Here is a 16052-nt window from a genome sequence, read left to right as displayed (position 1 = left end):
CACTTCTCACTATCAGGAGAGCCATGTATCATTGGCCGCAAGTTTCTGAGGTGCAGGGACTTCTACACATCACCATGGAGCTCCTCTGTACTTGGTATCTGTTTGCTGGACCAGGCTTCCAAGTTGAATTGCTGGCCGCTGGCCACTGTGCAACACAAGTGTGTCAAGCTTCCATTCAAGGGGCACCATGTTGTTTTTCCACTTGTGCACACCATGATGTAAATTTCAAGTGGTTGACTTTAGAGCAGTCCAGTGTAGACAACTAGAGTTATTTTTTTAGCTTCAAGTTACAAGGGATTTCTAAGTACAATTTTTCTTGGGTGCGTCTTGCGCATCGTGTAACAATGTTCTTTTATCTTCCATTTGTGTAGAACGAGGTGATTTCCTAGTTGTGAGGTTCCCTGAACAAGACGACGAAGTGGCAGTGGTTCATACCAAGTGGGTGCACGGCAACAGCTGCCTGTGGCCCCCAGAGAAAGAGAGCAGGAGGCTGCGAGAACTAATTAAAAAGGGAGCAACTCCGATGTCGTCATGGAAGAAATTCAAGTGTGTCGAGATGGATGGATACCGTAAGGATTAGCATGGTTCTACATTACACTTATATCTGACTTGAGCTACTATGGCATGCCATGGAGAAAATTTTAGGAGCATTATGTTTGTTAAAGAGCATGTTCCAAGGGTAATATTTGATTGCTTTTTTGCCCCCTCTGAGTTCCTGTTCACTTTTCCAGCCACTTATGAGAAAGCTCAACAGAAACTGCGGATCGCTGAGTGCACATCGGATCTCCAGAGCGAGAATGACCTTGGCAGGGGAAAGCGAAAGAAAATAACTCGACAACTGAGTTCGTCTGACTCTGATGAGCCTGAAGCACAGCATGGAACACAGAAACAAGATACAGACTCTTCAGAACCTCCTACACCACCACGTGGAAGGGAGAAAAGAGGTATATGGAATCATAAGCTTATTTCTTTTTCTGAAAATGTTACAATAATACCATGTGCCAGATTGCTACTTGTGTAATTTTTAAGATTTGTAGGGTTTCCAAATAACATTTTAGCATTTCTGAGGTATCACTCTTTCCCTGGTCAGCACAAAAATAATTCCTGGAATGTAAATAGGAATGTAAATATTTTTGAGTTTTGGTTTTCAAGTGCTTTGGCATTACCTAATTACACAACTGCTTGTGAATTTTCAGGTGCTGAAAAGACGTGGGGGAAACATACGGAAAAGCGGAAACGCAACAGTGCACTTTGCCATCCGGCTAGCAAAGCAGCCCACCAGACAGCCTCTCGTGAGTTTCCTGCTAACTTTCATCTTTGAGTTGTCTGGTAAAATACAGTAATTGTAATACGAGCAGCCTGCAGTTTCGGAATAGTCTTATGTTATGCCATCATACTTTTTGCGATAGATGTGGTAAGCAACAAATTGGTATCATGGCACTTGTTGAACATTTGTCACAGACTGCAAATTATTTAGTTCTTACATTGGTCTTCATGGTTATACTTAATTTTCTGTGTATTTTTTTTAAATGAAAGTTGGTTTTAATGAAAGTTTACTCATATTTTTCGGTTAATATGTATTGACAAAACGTGCTCTTTTCAATCATGTTTGTCCAAAATATAGTTAGGTTGATATTTTTGAGCTTTTGCTGTCTTTTTAATTTCACTTAAATTATTTAGTGTGTAATGCTTCCACTTTCATGTGCCGTGCAGACTTGGCGTGCTCTTCTAGGCGCATTGAGGCCCTGCCGTTATCTGAATTAATCGTCATGTGGCGTCACATGCAGACAAGACTTACATAGCCTTGGCTACCACTTTCGTTTGGAGGACACACTTTGAATCACGAAATTCTGAATCATAATTCTTGGACCACTTTTTCTTGCCTCCTATATTTAGGACTGTCAAATTGGGTTAGTAGCACAAGCAATGAAAATTGCAAAAAAAAAATGTATTGCTTTGACCAGAAATTAAATAAAAGCTAACGGCTTGACAGAATGAAAACTGTCCATACCCGATCCCTAATGGCTGTGTTGACCCGTGAACGCTCAGCCAACAGGACACTTAGCGGTCACGTAGATATCTGAATACTGGGTTGCGCTCAATGACAAGTCCATCCCCTACTTTGGCGCACAGTTCTGGTCTAAAACGCAACGTTTTGAAACCACATATTTGAAAATGGAATCGGCATACTTGTATCGGTGCGAGCTGAAAATGCTGAACCCTAAATATAACGAATTTCTCACCGACTTATCCTTTTTCTCACATTCAGAAAGTCAAGGAAGCACTATGATGCATGGGCCGATGGGGCACAAGAGGAATGAAGAAGCTTCTAATGGTGAGTATACATCTATGTAGTAAATCTGGAGACAAGTTTTGGTGTAGGTACAGAATATTTAATCCGCTTCCTCTCTTGATTACTTGTAGTGGTGTGAACCTAAAATGCTGAACCCTAGATATGATGATTTTGTCCCACATTTGTCCCTTTTCTCACATTCAGAAAGTCAAGGAAGCACCATGATGCATCGGGCAATGGGGCACAAGAGGAATGAAGAAGCTTTTACTGGTGAGGATATGTTCATGTAGTAAATTTGCAGTCAGGATGTTTTGGTGTAGCTACAGGGAATTTAATGTGCTCCCTTTCTAGGTCTTGACAAGCAAGTAATTCGTATTTTGCACACAATCCGGCTCCGGGTGGAACAGCATTCTATGCAGCTGGATACCATTATGGGAATCCTAAACAGCAGTGGAGCAATGAACGTACCCAACGACGAAATACTTGAAGAACCTTTTGACAACGTGGATGACTTTCTGGTGTTTGACAAAAAATTGAAGACATGCAAAGCTACAAAGGAAAGCCTTATGAGTGTTATGGCATTATTGTTTGTTTTTGTTAAAATTGCAGGCTTTAATTGACCTCATTGACTGCAATGCAGGTCAATCAGCTGGCAGCAGTTGGAGGTTCGTCGGTGGGCAACAACACTCGTGGGGTGCTAGAACAGTTGATGACCCAGAAGGTGGCGGTGAAATTCAGCTGGCTGGGTCAAAGGGAGAAGATGAAGTTTAAAGACCTCGAGTACCCGGATGTCATCTACAGTAAGTATGAAAAAGTCTTAATGTATGTTTGGGGCAGGAAGGTGCATTTTAGTGGCTTCTTGTGTTGCCAAGCTCCACAATCCAAGAGGAAAGCTGCTTTCAGGATATTAGCCACTCAATATACTATGCTAACTTGCATGCCACAGGATGAGATTCCATGCTACACAAAATGTGATTCGCTCGTTTAACCAAACATGGAGATAGAAGCGACATGCAGTTTTGTTCTAACAGCTGTTCACAGAATATAATCCGTTCACTCCTAAGCTGTTAGTTTAGTGGAGACTACAAAAAGTCGCCCTGGGTATGTAATGTATAAATAAATAAGAAACCACAGTGTTGGGCTGTTTTTTCGTAGATCGATCTAGGAACATTGGGTCTTAATGGAAGGTGCATTTGCTAGTTCGTGCTTGTAGCTTTTGCTGCTCTGCCATCATAAAAGGTGAACGCAATATTGGCGATTTTCATGCTGCATTTTCTAACCAACTTTCACGGATTCACGTTTAGGCTGCCAGGGGCTGTCATACTTGCTTCACTCGTGCAAGCTAGCTGTCAAGCGAACCAGACTTGACAGCTTTGTGCCCTAAGTGGGAAGTCCTGTCAGTATTGCAGAAGTCACCAGTAGCATGTTTATTTATTTGCATAAAGTACAATGTACAGGATACTGCAGGCTTGTGTAAAAAGCTGTCACAAGTTCAGCTTGACAAAGCCACAGGCCCTACATTGGCATTTCTGCATTTCATGTTGTAATCAAGGTTATGACATTCCACTAATAGTTTTGATGACAGACTCCATTCAAACCTATAAGGGCACTAAAGAGGTATTTGTAGATGCTTGTTTTTGTTTTCATATAACATAGTAAGTGCCAGTTAATATGTATTCAAAGTTTCATGTGACAAAACAGATTATTAAGCCCGCGACGATAGAAATACACGAGGTTTCCCCTCGCCTTCTTCGGAGGGTGCGATGTGCCAGCTCGTCTGCTCCCCGGGGCGTTCGCTTGCGATGCTTGCGGAAGACGTTTTCCTTCGCCCCCAAGGATCCCGTCCATAATTCTTATCATGTGGGGAATGCGGTTTCTAAAGGATTGTGAGAGATTAGGCGTCCAAGAGGGCACAGCTGACTGTGGACGGAACCAACACTGAAAAGTAGCGCGCATACGAATCACTCCTTGCGGGAAACTACCGCTCCCGAGTGGCTGGCAAGCGCCCTTCGTCGTTTTGGCAATGGTTCAGCCTCTGCGATATATCGCAGAAAAATTAATTTCAATAACATTTTTAATATGTAAATAGGTGGCACAGGACTGTGAATTGTGGATCTTAAGGACGCTTTGAGCTCCAGGAATGAGTTATGTCCAAGAACAGACAACCTCAGAAACTTTTTCAGTGCTAATTTAAGCATACTTACAATGCAAGCTCTGGCTTTGCAAAAATGCATTTCGACGCTGTAATGCTACAACAGCTTTGCCGTATAACATACTACTGTGAGCAATACGAAAGTGAACACGGGATCATGTGGCAAGTAAACTCAAACCATACTTTTGTGATACATGGTCGCGACTATTACTAGAAGTAATGTTTGAGGCTATGTACTGTGTGCTCCCGTATTTCTTTTGATGTCACCCTCAGTACTAGCATATTATCTTTTTCCATTGAGCCTTTTCGGCCCTCGCAAGTTATATGGCAACCTCATCCCAGTGTTTATAGTGCTGTCTGTAGGTCATATAGACACCCTCTAATTAAAACAGGTTCAGGCATTATACATATTTGAGTTTCTAATATGGATATACATGTCAATATAATCAGTTAAAATAAATCTCCAAATTTATTTCAGGAGCCGTAAAGAAAAACAAGCGGTTGGAAACGGACAAGGCAGAAGTTTGGGAGGTTATAAAAACATGGCTGAAGCATGCCGCAGAAAAACTGAAGAAGAAGCAGCGGAAGCTGCAGCCTGATGAATAATACGATTATTTGTTGCATACAGTGGAACACTTCTAGTCAAACTTTTAATCCTGTAATGCCCAGAGTGATACTGAGCGTCGTTGGTTGTTTGTAACTTACGCTGTGGAAAGTAGACATATCTCAATTTCTTTTTCAACTACAAAAGATACTGGCTGTATCAGATGTTATACATTGGGCAATTAATAAACTATATCTATGAACAACACTGAGTTTATTGATATTGAGTAGACAGTCCTTGCACCTTTGGGGGGGGGGGGACTGCGCTTTCTTCCACATCATTTGCAAGATATGTCTGAAACCTGCCTTCCATGTTAACCATAGTTGAAGTTGTTGACAATGTGGATGCACTACTAAGTTCCCCAAATATATTTTTTAGATATGATATCATAAACCTGTGTGTATTGTGTGCAGTTTCCCGTTAGCACTGTACCCGCCATGAGGGTGTCGTGACTTGGCACGTCACTGCGCCAACCAGTCATGTGACAAGCTTTGCATGCCGGATAGGCTTGTAGCATTGGCTGTAGTACACCAGAAGACAACACTGGGTATGGTGGCCACACTTGGGATATGCGTCCTGGAAACACGCTGGGGCCGGACAAATTGCTCTTTTGAGGACTACAAAAAGCGTCCCGGACGTTTCTGTGAGACGCTTTTAAAGGGTCACTCCAGAGATTTCTGAGATGACTTACTTATGGCCGTAACTCGACCTATGTGCTCTAAGCACCCCAAAAATCTAACAGTTACAGTCATGTGCGGCCTATTTTCCTATTAGAAATGTGATCAAGGATCGCGAACCTCAGACCTACAGACGGCACCACCGAGCCCGGCCGAATCTGGTCGAACGACGAAGGGCGCTCGTGAGCCAATCGTGAGCGCCGTACGTCATCGGACCAGATTCGGCTGGGTTCGGTGGCACCATCTGTAGGTCAGATTTGCGATCCTTGATCAGACTTTTAATAAAGAAATAGGCCGCAGATGACTGTAAGTGTTGGATTTTTGGGTCACGTAGAGCACGTAGATCAAGTTACGGTCATAAGTAGGCCATCTCAGAAATCTCTGGGGTGCCCTTTAAGACGTCCTCAGAATGTCCTTGTGTCGTCTGTGTGGATGTTTCCAGGACACCGTCAGGACGTGGTGGGGCCGGACAAATGAACCTGCCGGGGATCATTTCAGGACCTGTAAAGACGTCCTGGGAAGGTCTCTACTTTCACATAGGGACGCCCTTAGGATGTCCTCAGGGCGTGCTTATGTCATCTGTGTGGACGTTTCCAGGACATCCTCACCACGTGGTGGGGCCGGACAAATGGACCTGCTGGGGATCATTTGAGGACCCCGTAAAAACGTCCTCAGGAGGTCTTTACGTCCCCATGTCGACAACCTTAGTATGTCCTCAGGATGTCCTTGCGTTGTCTGGGCCGGTACGTTGGGTTTATCGTTTGGCGATCAACTTTTGTTGCATTACAACTGCAATAAACATTTGTTGGAAAACGATCACTCCAATGAGCACGTCGTTATTGGGCTTTCTCATTAAAAGGTAGGTCGCGGCGGGTGTTCCGGCTAGTTATTCTGAATGGTTTGGTGGTTGTCTAGTTTCAAGCGCGCGAGGCTGTGTGTACTGTGTGCCGGACTAACAGCTGTACATACTTGCACTGTCGATCAATGTTAATGTGTTCGCAACGCAGAACGTTTATGTTATGTGTGTATCCACGCCCAATATATTTTTCGCGTATTGCCGTGTGGATATGCCAACGTAATGCATGTTGGTAACTTGGTACCCGCGTTCTGAGATATATGCACGCGATAACATATTGTATTCTCCTTTGGTCCCATGATCGACGACCAATATTTCTATATCGTGTGGCCGTACAGTATGTCCATGTCGGTCACCAATATGCACGCGATGTCGTATACTATTCCAATAACCGTGTGGTATATCGGGGTATTGTGCTCCGATATCGTGTTGTATACCAATAACCGCAAGTTATATCGGGATATTGTGCTCCAATATCCTGTTGTATACCAATAGCCGCATACTATATCGAGATATTGTGCTCCGATATGAATTCCCATCGTGCGTATTGGGTTAATCGGATAACAATAAGTTTTTATTGGTTTCCATCATCTTCATTGGAATACAATATTTCCAATAAGCCGAGTTCATATTGGCCTTTTTCAATAGGGAAATAGCATTGTGTTATATATTATACTTCGCATTCTGAAAGTCGTCGTTTCCGTGGCAAATATCGCTAAGGAACTCGCCGTTATAGACTCGTATAGTGGTGAACTATAAATGAAGCTACTGCCGAATCGTCTTTCTATTCAGAATCATGAACAACAAAGTAACCGCTGCTTTGCACATGTAGAGAGAGACTCGAAACTGATGCAGCCCAAACGAAACTGAAGAAATCGCTGAGCGTACTTCGGCGTCGCAAGTTTCGATTTAGAATTTACTGATCCCGTTCATTTTAATGCGTTCTCAAGTAGTGCCCTTGAAATAAGGGCACCCAACTAGTGCAAACATGTGTGCTCGTTCTGGTAGGTAGAAACCCTAGTTCAAATCGTGTTAGAAAAAAAAAAAATCCTCGGTGAATTGCTGCATTGAAAACGGCACTACGTCTCCTTGTCAATCGGTGTTCGGGAAAAATTAAATGTTTACATTAGAAAAAAAAAACAAAAAAGAAACACACGGGGATGTTGCTCGAAATTCTCAATCTTATATGCGCCATTTTCTTGGTCAGTAAAAGAGCTCCGAGCGTGCTAAAAAGCCTGTGCTTTATATAAGCAACAGAGCTTATGACACCGAGAAGAGTCAGATGCTTTCAATTCTGTAGAATTTCTTAATTGCTGTAGATAATGCTGTATGCATGCAGTTTTGAGTTTTTACTGTATTGTTTACTTGTGCAGTACATATTTGATTTTATGTGCTCTATTTTTCATGCCTCTTGATGTCCTCGTGACCTGTCAAAATGTGTTGCACTAAGCTGTGTCTCCGATCATCGCGTTTCACACTTGCCATAAAAGCTGCCATCCTCAATATTTTTGTCATAACATGCCAATACTCCGCAAAAAAAAAAGAAAAAGTGTCGTCGGCCTTGTTTCATGTTTTTAAATTGGCCGGCATCCGTGCAAACTTTGTTCTATGGCTGTATTATGTGCTATGTTTGTGACTGTTTTCGTTTTGCATTGTACCAAAGCATCGATCCAATAAACAGTCCCCTACGTGAAAAAAGGCTTTCTTGTCTGAATGTGATCGCCTGGAAATGGTGCCCTGTGACTGGCGCTTTAAATAAAGCAATATGCAACGCGAGAACGCGAGGAACGGAAACCAAAATACCATGGGCGCCGCCATCTTGGAAAGCAAAACAACAAAACAGAAGCATAAAAAGTGGTTTAGTTCGCGATATGTGGTGAGGGGCGCTGCATGCAAAAATACTCTCAACACCATGTTTCCCTGTTACCACAGGCTTATTCTACAGTGGGCAAACTGTATATGATAAACTGTGGCTGCGGCTTTCCATCTAGGTGGTGTTGACCCGCTACGCGGGCGCTGCGAGCGGGCGTTCTCTGCGCGCGCGCCTGGCTTTGTCTCCGCGTCAGTCAGTGTTGCCAGGTCTACTGATTTATCAGTAGATCTACTGATTTCGTTCCGGGTCTACTGATTCACTGAAAAATAAGAAAATCTACTGACTTTTTTTTAGTAAACATATTAAAAATGTATTATATGGCCCCTTCAGTTCCCAGTGTCGCCCATCAAAGGAAACTCATAATGTCCCAGAATTAAATACGAAGCAGAAGCCCGTCCTATTCGAGTGACGTAGCCATATATTCATCTATCTATTCACTCAGAGCAGGTTCGGCAGGTTCACTGATCTCTCAGTGGGCAGGTTCGACCACTGATCTCTCAGTGGGTTCGACCACGGTTCGACGGTGACATCCGGGCGAGAGCCATATATGGAGAGAGTTTGGCTAGTCTATGATCTTGCCGTAACGTCCCTCTCCCGAGTGAGCCAATCAGCCCACGGCGCAGAGCGAGAGGTGTTTGCGCACGCGCCTGAACTCTTGGCTGCTCCGATACTATATACTAGAAAAGCTCCGACTTGAGCGGAGAGAGCCGCAATTTTCATTCATTCGTTCGGCGGAATGCATGGGTTCGACATCCAAATTTCAGTTATTTTCTTTTATTTGGCAGGCTGTGGCAAAAAAATGATATAATTCTATTCCTCGGTGGCTTAAAAAGCTAACGAATGAAGTTTCTCATTTCGACAAAAACCCCGAGACTGGGACAAGAAGGGACGGACAAACACAAAGTCTCTCCACGTTTGAACGCAAACTTTGGGTCAGGCGAAAAAGAAATAAGCCCGTAGCAGACGACGGGTAGAATCAAACAGTGCTCCGGACCAACAGCGTTGCTTCAAAAACCTTCCACAGCCCAGTAAGGAAAGATGGCAGCATGCAGAGGACTTCCAGTGGACATGTTCACGCGCACTTGCCGGAGCGTCTCGTTTCGGTTGCGTTTCAATAATAGCGACAGGTGAACGTCGCACTGTCGCCTTCATCTGTGATCCCAAAAGTGCCTCAGTCTCGATTTTAAAGAATAATCCTCGAAATAGTCAATAATGACTAAAACAAAAACATTTATGGTGCCATTTTAATTTGTCCTTCATATAAAGTTACTCGAGAACTGGTCTTGTTTTTTTCTTTCATTTTTATTTGTGTTTATTACCATGTTATTTGTTACTCTATACTATTTCTTCGAAGAGTGTATTAATGGAGATAGCAAAACATGGCAAAACACATATTTCGTGGAATCTACTGATTTTTGTGCAAATCTACTGACTTTTTGGGGATCAATCTGCTGACTTTTTTTTTCTCCATCTGGCAACACTGGCGTCAGTTTAGTTTTGTTCTTCGCGCTCGTCGGACGGTCGGTCGGCGCTCGACCGGCTGCGACGTTCGCGCTGCGGGCGCACGGATACTGACGCGTCCATCGTTGCCCTGGATGGATACCCACTGTCCTCGGCTTTGAATCTTTATTTAGTGTGGAGCTGCCGATCCATTGCACTTTGGCTCGGCATCTGGATGCGCTTGGCGCTGGTGTGCTTGGTGACAATACTTGGACAACTCGGATACCGCTTGCCCGCCGGAACTTCCTGATGCACTCCAACACTGGATACTGTGCTTGTGCGTGCTGTGTGTGTGTGTTCTGTGCACCGTGTTTGGTGACGACGCGCGCCTTGCTTTCATTGTCTGTTGCAGTCAGCGGCAGCGCTTCGACAGTTTCGGTTCTTCTCCGCTCCCGTCGGACTGCCGGCCGGTGGCGACTTTCGCGCTGCGGGCGCACGGATACTGATGCGCCCATCGTTGCCCTGGATGGATCCCACTGGCCTCGGCTTTGAATTTTTATATAGTGTGAAGCTGCCGACCCATTGCACTTTGGCTCGGCATCTGGATGCGCTGGTGTGCTTGGTGACAATACTTCGACAACTCGGATACCGCTTGCCCGCCGGAACTTCCCGATGCACTCCAACACTGGATACTGTGCTTGTGCGTGCTGTGTGTGTGTGTGTTCTGTGCACCGTGTTTGGTGACAACGCGCGCCTTGCATTCATTGTCTGTTGCAGTCAGCGGCAGCGCTTTGACAGTTTCGGTTCTTCTCCGCTCCCGTCGGACTGCCGGCCGGCGGCGACGTTCGCACTGCGGGCGCACGGATACTGACGCGCCCATCGTTGCCCTGGATGGATACCCACTGACCTCGGCTTTGAAATCTTATATAGTGTGAAGCTGCCGACCCATTGCACTTTGGCTCGGAATCTGGATGCGCTGGTGTGCTTGGTGACAATAGAGAGTTTTAGTAGACCGTTTTCACCTTCCGCTCCGCTCTGAGGGTGCCAAACTGCGCATGCGCGGCCCGCTTCGCCGGAATGGAAAGCGGAGGTCCAAAAACGCGTTTTAGTAGAGCGTATTTCTTCAGCGTAAGAGAGTTTTGAGCGGGTTCGAAAAATTTGCTTGCGTAGCCCTACAAGTGGACGTTTTTAGTACTAGTAAGACAAAAAAAGACCTAAGCGTTAACACCAAGAGAGTAAAAGGGAGCGTGATTGTAGAGGTAGTAAAAACGAAGGCGACAATAATAAACACAAAAGAGTAGGCACACACCCGAAAATATATTAAGCTATAAAATATAAATACAATCGTTCCACCTTGTGTGCGAGTGAAGCCGAAGGTATATATAAGCATGAGCATGTTGCTCTAAACGGTACTTGCGCTGCACGAGCGCGCGTGCTTATCAAGGACGCTGAAAGGCCGGCACTCGCTCTTGTAGCTTCTGCTCCACTCGATATAAAACTGAAACAGATTTACTTATTCGAAGTAGAAAAATAAGAGAAAAGAACGAAGTTTGCGCATTGCGAGTACATCCTTTTGCGTAGTACGAGTACAGTGTTGCTCAAGGCTAGCAAGGCATCTGCACGATGAATCCCCTCTGTTCTCAAGGAAGGAGACTTCTACTAACGAGATTAAGCTGGCGAGACAACGAATCTATGATTCGTATCCCTCGTGCCATCAAGCGCCGAAGCTTCCTTTCCGAACGCGGTTTGCTGGATATTTCCAACGTAGAAAAGAAACCCTTTAGGAAGCTATCCTGCTTAAAGAAGGACCTGGCTGTTCTGCATGCGGGCCTCCAAATACCAGCACCCGACAGATCGGCGCAGGGTGTTGCCAATCTGGCGAGACGCTTTGCATGGTTCTTCCTCGACTGGCCTATCCCAACCGTCTGTTCGTACTTGGATGAGCGTTTGGACGGAACTTGTCGGTGTTCTTCAGTTCTGTGAACCTCATCGTGGGTCACATCAACGAGAGGTTCGGCCACCTGCTCGCTGACATGAACAAACATAGGTGGTTGACCCTGGCGAAACTAGAGCTGTGCTCACAGGTGAGACTCTGCATGGTTTGTGTAAATTTCGCGTTTCCATTGTTTCTAGCACAGCTGCTCTGTCTGGTGAAAAGTTACTTTTTTCTATACGCCAAAGGTGTACATGGGCAGTGTCAGGACAGGTCACGACGAGCGCGTTCGTAATCTATGAGTATTAGTAGGCCACTTTTATGAACCCTCTTTGTTCTACTTTACGCTCTGCGAGAAGCATCATCCCCACCGCGCATGCGTGGCCCGCTCTGAGTTGGAGCGTATAGACGCTTTACACACGCGCCAAATTACAGCCGCCATGGCTGACCTTCTCTTGTCTTACCGAGATGCCTAGCAACTGAAACGGTAGTTGACGATCCTCTACAAAGGCCGGTGCTTTAGAAAAGGACACAGTTGAATCTAATATGGCAATAACGTGGCCTGCTATGGCAATGATGAAGTGAAATAAACGGAGTAAGAGGAAACAAAAACTGAAGGTCACCCATGGCGGCGTCCATGCACAGCTGCTGCAAAGCGTCTATAGTTAGCGGAGTGAGCGTGCGCTCCGCTTCACAAGTTGTAGAGCGGACTGCCCTCAGCGTCCTTAGCGTGATCGCTTAGATCTCAAGATGGCTGCACTTACTCAATACGCGTCGATGTTTTTGACCGTGACCTCAGCTTGAAAGAGGTCGAATCAAGAAGTAAAGCGTACGCCCCGCGCGTAAAGTTCTATGTAACACAAAACAGCATAATCAAACGAAGTGAACGAGTATCACTTTGCAACCAGCACGGCGTCGGTAAAGTCGTCGCGTTTTGTGGACGTCCTATGGCTATGCAGTCAGATGTACGGGTGCGCGTGCTTGAACGCCGATTATATCTGTGCACGCGCCCTCCTGTCGAAAATGCCACTGAAAGCTGACCACGAGCATAGCGCTCGCAAGCTGCACCAAAGAAACCACTCCCCTCTCAGCTTTATTTATTCACACTCGCTCGAAACTTTTGAATTGTTTAACTTTCGTCAATAAATGTTTCCGTTGAATTTCCTTGGTAGATTTAGAAAATAATAGAAACTTGAATGCAGCCTTTTTAAATGTGCAACCGATGGTGCCGCTAGTCTTCGAGGCCGCCTTATTTTGGCCAAGTGTCTAGGGAGCCAGAGAGCTACGTCATTGTTTGTCGCGGACGCGAGTCTAAATGTATTAGACACGAATGCTGCGTCAATACTGAATATGAAATGGGTTCTAGTCACAAGTCTCGCACTAAGAGCGATGCCCAAAATATGGCGGCCGAATATGTTACCCGGTGGTGTTTTGAAAAGAGTTACCAATAACGGTCGAAAGAATATTCCACGTCAATTTTTTGCCTGGTGAAAACCAGACAGGCATAAACAATGCAAAATTTAGCAAACACAACCCTGGACCTCTAAGCAATAGTGGTAGATTAGAACAGTTTTCGGAAGTTTCGTTTTGAATTCCGGCGTAGCGGGCATCGCATGCACAGTTTGACGGCCTCAAACCTTAGTAGAATTAAGGAACAACTACATATATATATATTAAGTTACGATACCCAGTTTTTTACAACCCTACAATGGAAATACGCTTTATCTTAGAGGAGTAACAAGTCCCATATCACATGTTTTGGTAGTGTTTAAATACTGCCGTGTTGTAAGAGTGTTTTTCTTTGTCTTTCTTATTAGGCCGTCAAGGACAAGAGAACACCCCTGAACAACTGTTGGGGTTTTGTTGACCGCACAGCATGCCCACATGCCGTCCATCAAAAGAATTAGAAGAAGACCACAAGAGGGTGCTCGTCCTGAAGCACCAGGCAGTGATGTCCGCAGACGGCATAATTTGACGGCTGGACGAAACCTACAAAGACCATGGGCATTTTTTTGTTTGTTTAATATTAGAATGCATAAAATTATCACAGTAAATCATGTTCAAGCTTTTGTACTGGGCGAAATGCCGGTCCAACTGGGCTGAAAGGCATCTAGAAATATTTTAATAAAAAACGTTTACTACCGACTCCCATTTTACTTCTCAGATGTGCGTGTGAATATTGCATCTAACCAAATTACAGTGTTACTGTTGAATTCAGCATTGTAAGAGTAGACTATGTTGCGTGGCCTTCTATTGCAGGAAAAGACCATAGCACAAGTGAGGCAGAAACTGGGCAGGAGCTTAAGCTGAAAAACGCACTTTCATAAACACACAAAAGAAATAAAAGAAGTGTATAGTCAAGCAAAATGGTTTCATGTCACCCCCCAAGGCAGATAGATACACTGCGCTCCACTTTCAATACGAACACAAAAAAATCGCTTTTATTTGCAGTTTATTTCCTTGACAGCTATTGAAAAAGCTGAAAATTTGTCGCTCAGATTAATGCCCCAAACGAGCGCTTTATTCCACACCAATAGGCAAATGTCAGCCCCTCGAATTTAAGGTGAAAAATGAAAACAGGATATTGAATGCTCCCGCTAACAGTGTCGCGCAGTGTACGTAAACCCCAAGGCACCATATCACAAACCGAAGCATACGAAGAAGAAAAGACTCATTTCATTGGGAAAAAAAAGTAGAGATATAAATGGAGCACTCGCTTTCGCTAATTTTCACTGTCTTGCTGCCTGAAGTAACCAAACAAAATATCTGTCCGTTTGCCGACTGCTTTAGTCTTTTGTCTTTAACCTTTAATTTTTGGCTCTGGAGAGCCGCGGCACCGCAGAAAGCAGCAGCGCGTACCACCGAGGCCCGCGGTGCCGCGTCTAGGGAACATGGTAATGTGATGAGTATATACGTGCAAGATGACGACGACATGGGTTGTTGGTATTGGGGAGGGTGGCAGTCCGATTCGCAGAAGTCCAGACTTCGTGGAGGCGGGTTGGGCGGGTGAGCAGCGAGCTATGAGGATCTTGCACGCCGTTCGATCTGTGCATGAAGGAGCACCAGGAACATAATGGCGCTATTGCTCACTGGGGTCCACTGGGGTCAAAGCATCATGCTCTAAGGAGGTAGTCCAGCCGATGTAGAAGCTGCCGCCTCCGAGGAACCGCGGCCTAGGGCTCAGATTGAGACACCGCCGTCGCCCGGTGTGTCATCCTCTCAACGTCGTCGTCGTCATCTCGCATAAAAAAATCGAGCCCGCTGGCTTAGACAAGGCAGCACCTGTTCCCACCGTTCAGGGGCCGTGAGAGGATTGCGGCCAGCGATTTCCCGAAGCAGCCAGAGGTTCTTGAGCACCGTGAAACGTTTTCTGGGGGACGCCTTTTCAAACAAAGCCTGCGCAGCCATCTTAGTGCAGCGAGGTTCATAACGGTCAAGCGCGCTCCCAAGCATGATTTCAAATAGCGAGCACCCACCTTTCCAGAAAAGCACCATCTACTGAACCTTTACTGAGAGTGGAACGTACTTCTTAAAATGGCGACGATAGCGGAGCTGACGCTCCACGCTCAAATCCCAGAGCGGGTCGCGCATGCGCGATGGCGACTCCGCTTTGCATAGAGCGGAGCGGGAAACCGAAAACGGTCTACTAAAACTCTCTAATACTTGGACAACTCGGATACCGCTTGCCCGCCGGAACTTCCCGACGCACTCAGCACTGGATACTGTGCTTGTGCGTGCTGTGTGTGTTCCGTGCACTGTTTAATGACGACGGGACGACGCCTGGACGACCGCGTGCGCCGCCATTATAGAGAGTTTTAGTATACCGTTTTTATTTTCCGCTCCGCTCGGGGGGTGCCAAACTGCGCATGCGCGGCCTGCTTCGCCGGAATAAAAAGCGGAGGTCCAAAAACGCGTTTTAGTAGAGCGTTTTTCTTCAGCGTAAGAGCGTTTTGAGCGGGTTCGAAAAAATTTGCTTGCGTAGCCCCACAAGTGGACGTTTATAGTACTAGTAAGACAAAAAAACCTAAACGTTAACACCAAGAGAGTGAAAGGGAGCTTGTTTGTAGAGGTAGTAAAAACGAAGGCGACAATAATGAACACAAAAGAGTAGGCACACACCTGAAGAAATATTATGCTATAAAATATAAATGTAACCGTTCCACCTCGTGTGCGAGTGAAGCCGAAGGTGTAAGCATGAGCATGTTGCTCTAAACGGTACTTGCA

The 16052-nt window shown here is 45.3% G+C and overlaps 1 protein-coding gene across 1 annotated transcript; it reads left to right on the top strand.

The window, feature by feature from the left end:
* Positions 1-23: 23 nt before the first annotated feature.
* On the top strand, positions 24-5258 carry LOC120844618. Its single transcript, XM_040216488.3, has 9 exons — positions 24-147; positions 306-569; positions 732-944; positions 1197-1292; positions 2270-2335; positions 2498-2563; positions 2645-2811; positions 2934-3093; positions 4924-5258. The coding sequence occupies exons 1-9, from the start codon at positions 24-26 to the stop codon at positions 5049-5051; spliced, it is 1284 nt and encodes a 427-aa protein (XP_040072422.1). The 3' UTR covers positions 5052-5258.
* The last annotated feature ends 10794 nt before the right edge of the window (positions 5259-16052 follow it).

The sequence above is a fragment of the Ixodes scapularis genome, unplaced genomic scaffold, assembly GCF_016920785.2.
Source record: "Ixodes scapularis isolate PalLabHiFi unplaced genomic scaffold, ASM1692078v2 PGA_scaffold1__304_contigs__length_218370807, whole genome shotgun sequence".
In the NCBI taxonomy this organism is placed as follows: domain Eukaryota; kingdom Metazoa; phylum Arthropoda; class Arachnida; order Ixodida; family Ixodidae; genus Ixodes; species Ixodes scapularis.
Note: the sequence above shows the minus strand (reverse complement) of the source record. Positions and strands in the feature narration are given on the sequence as shown.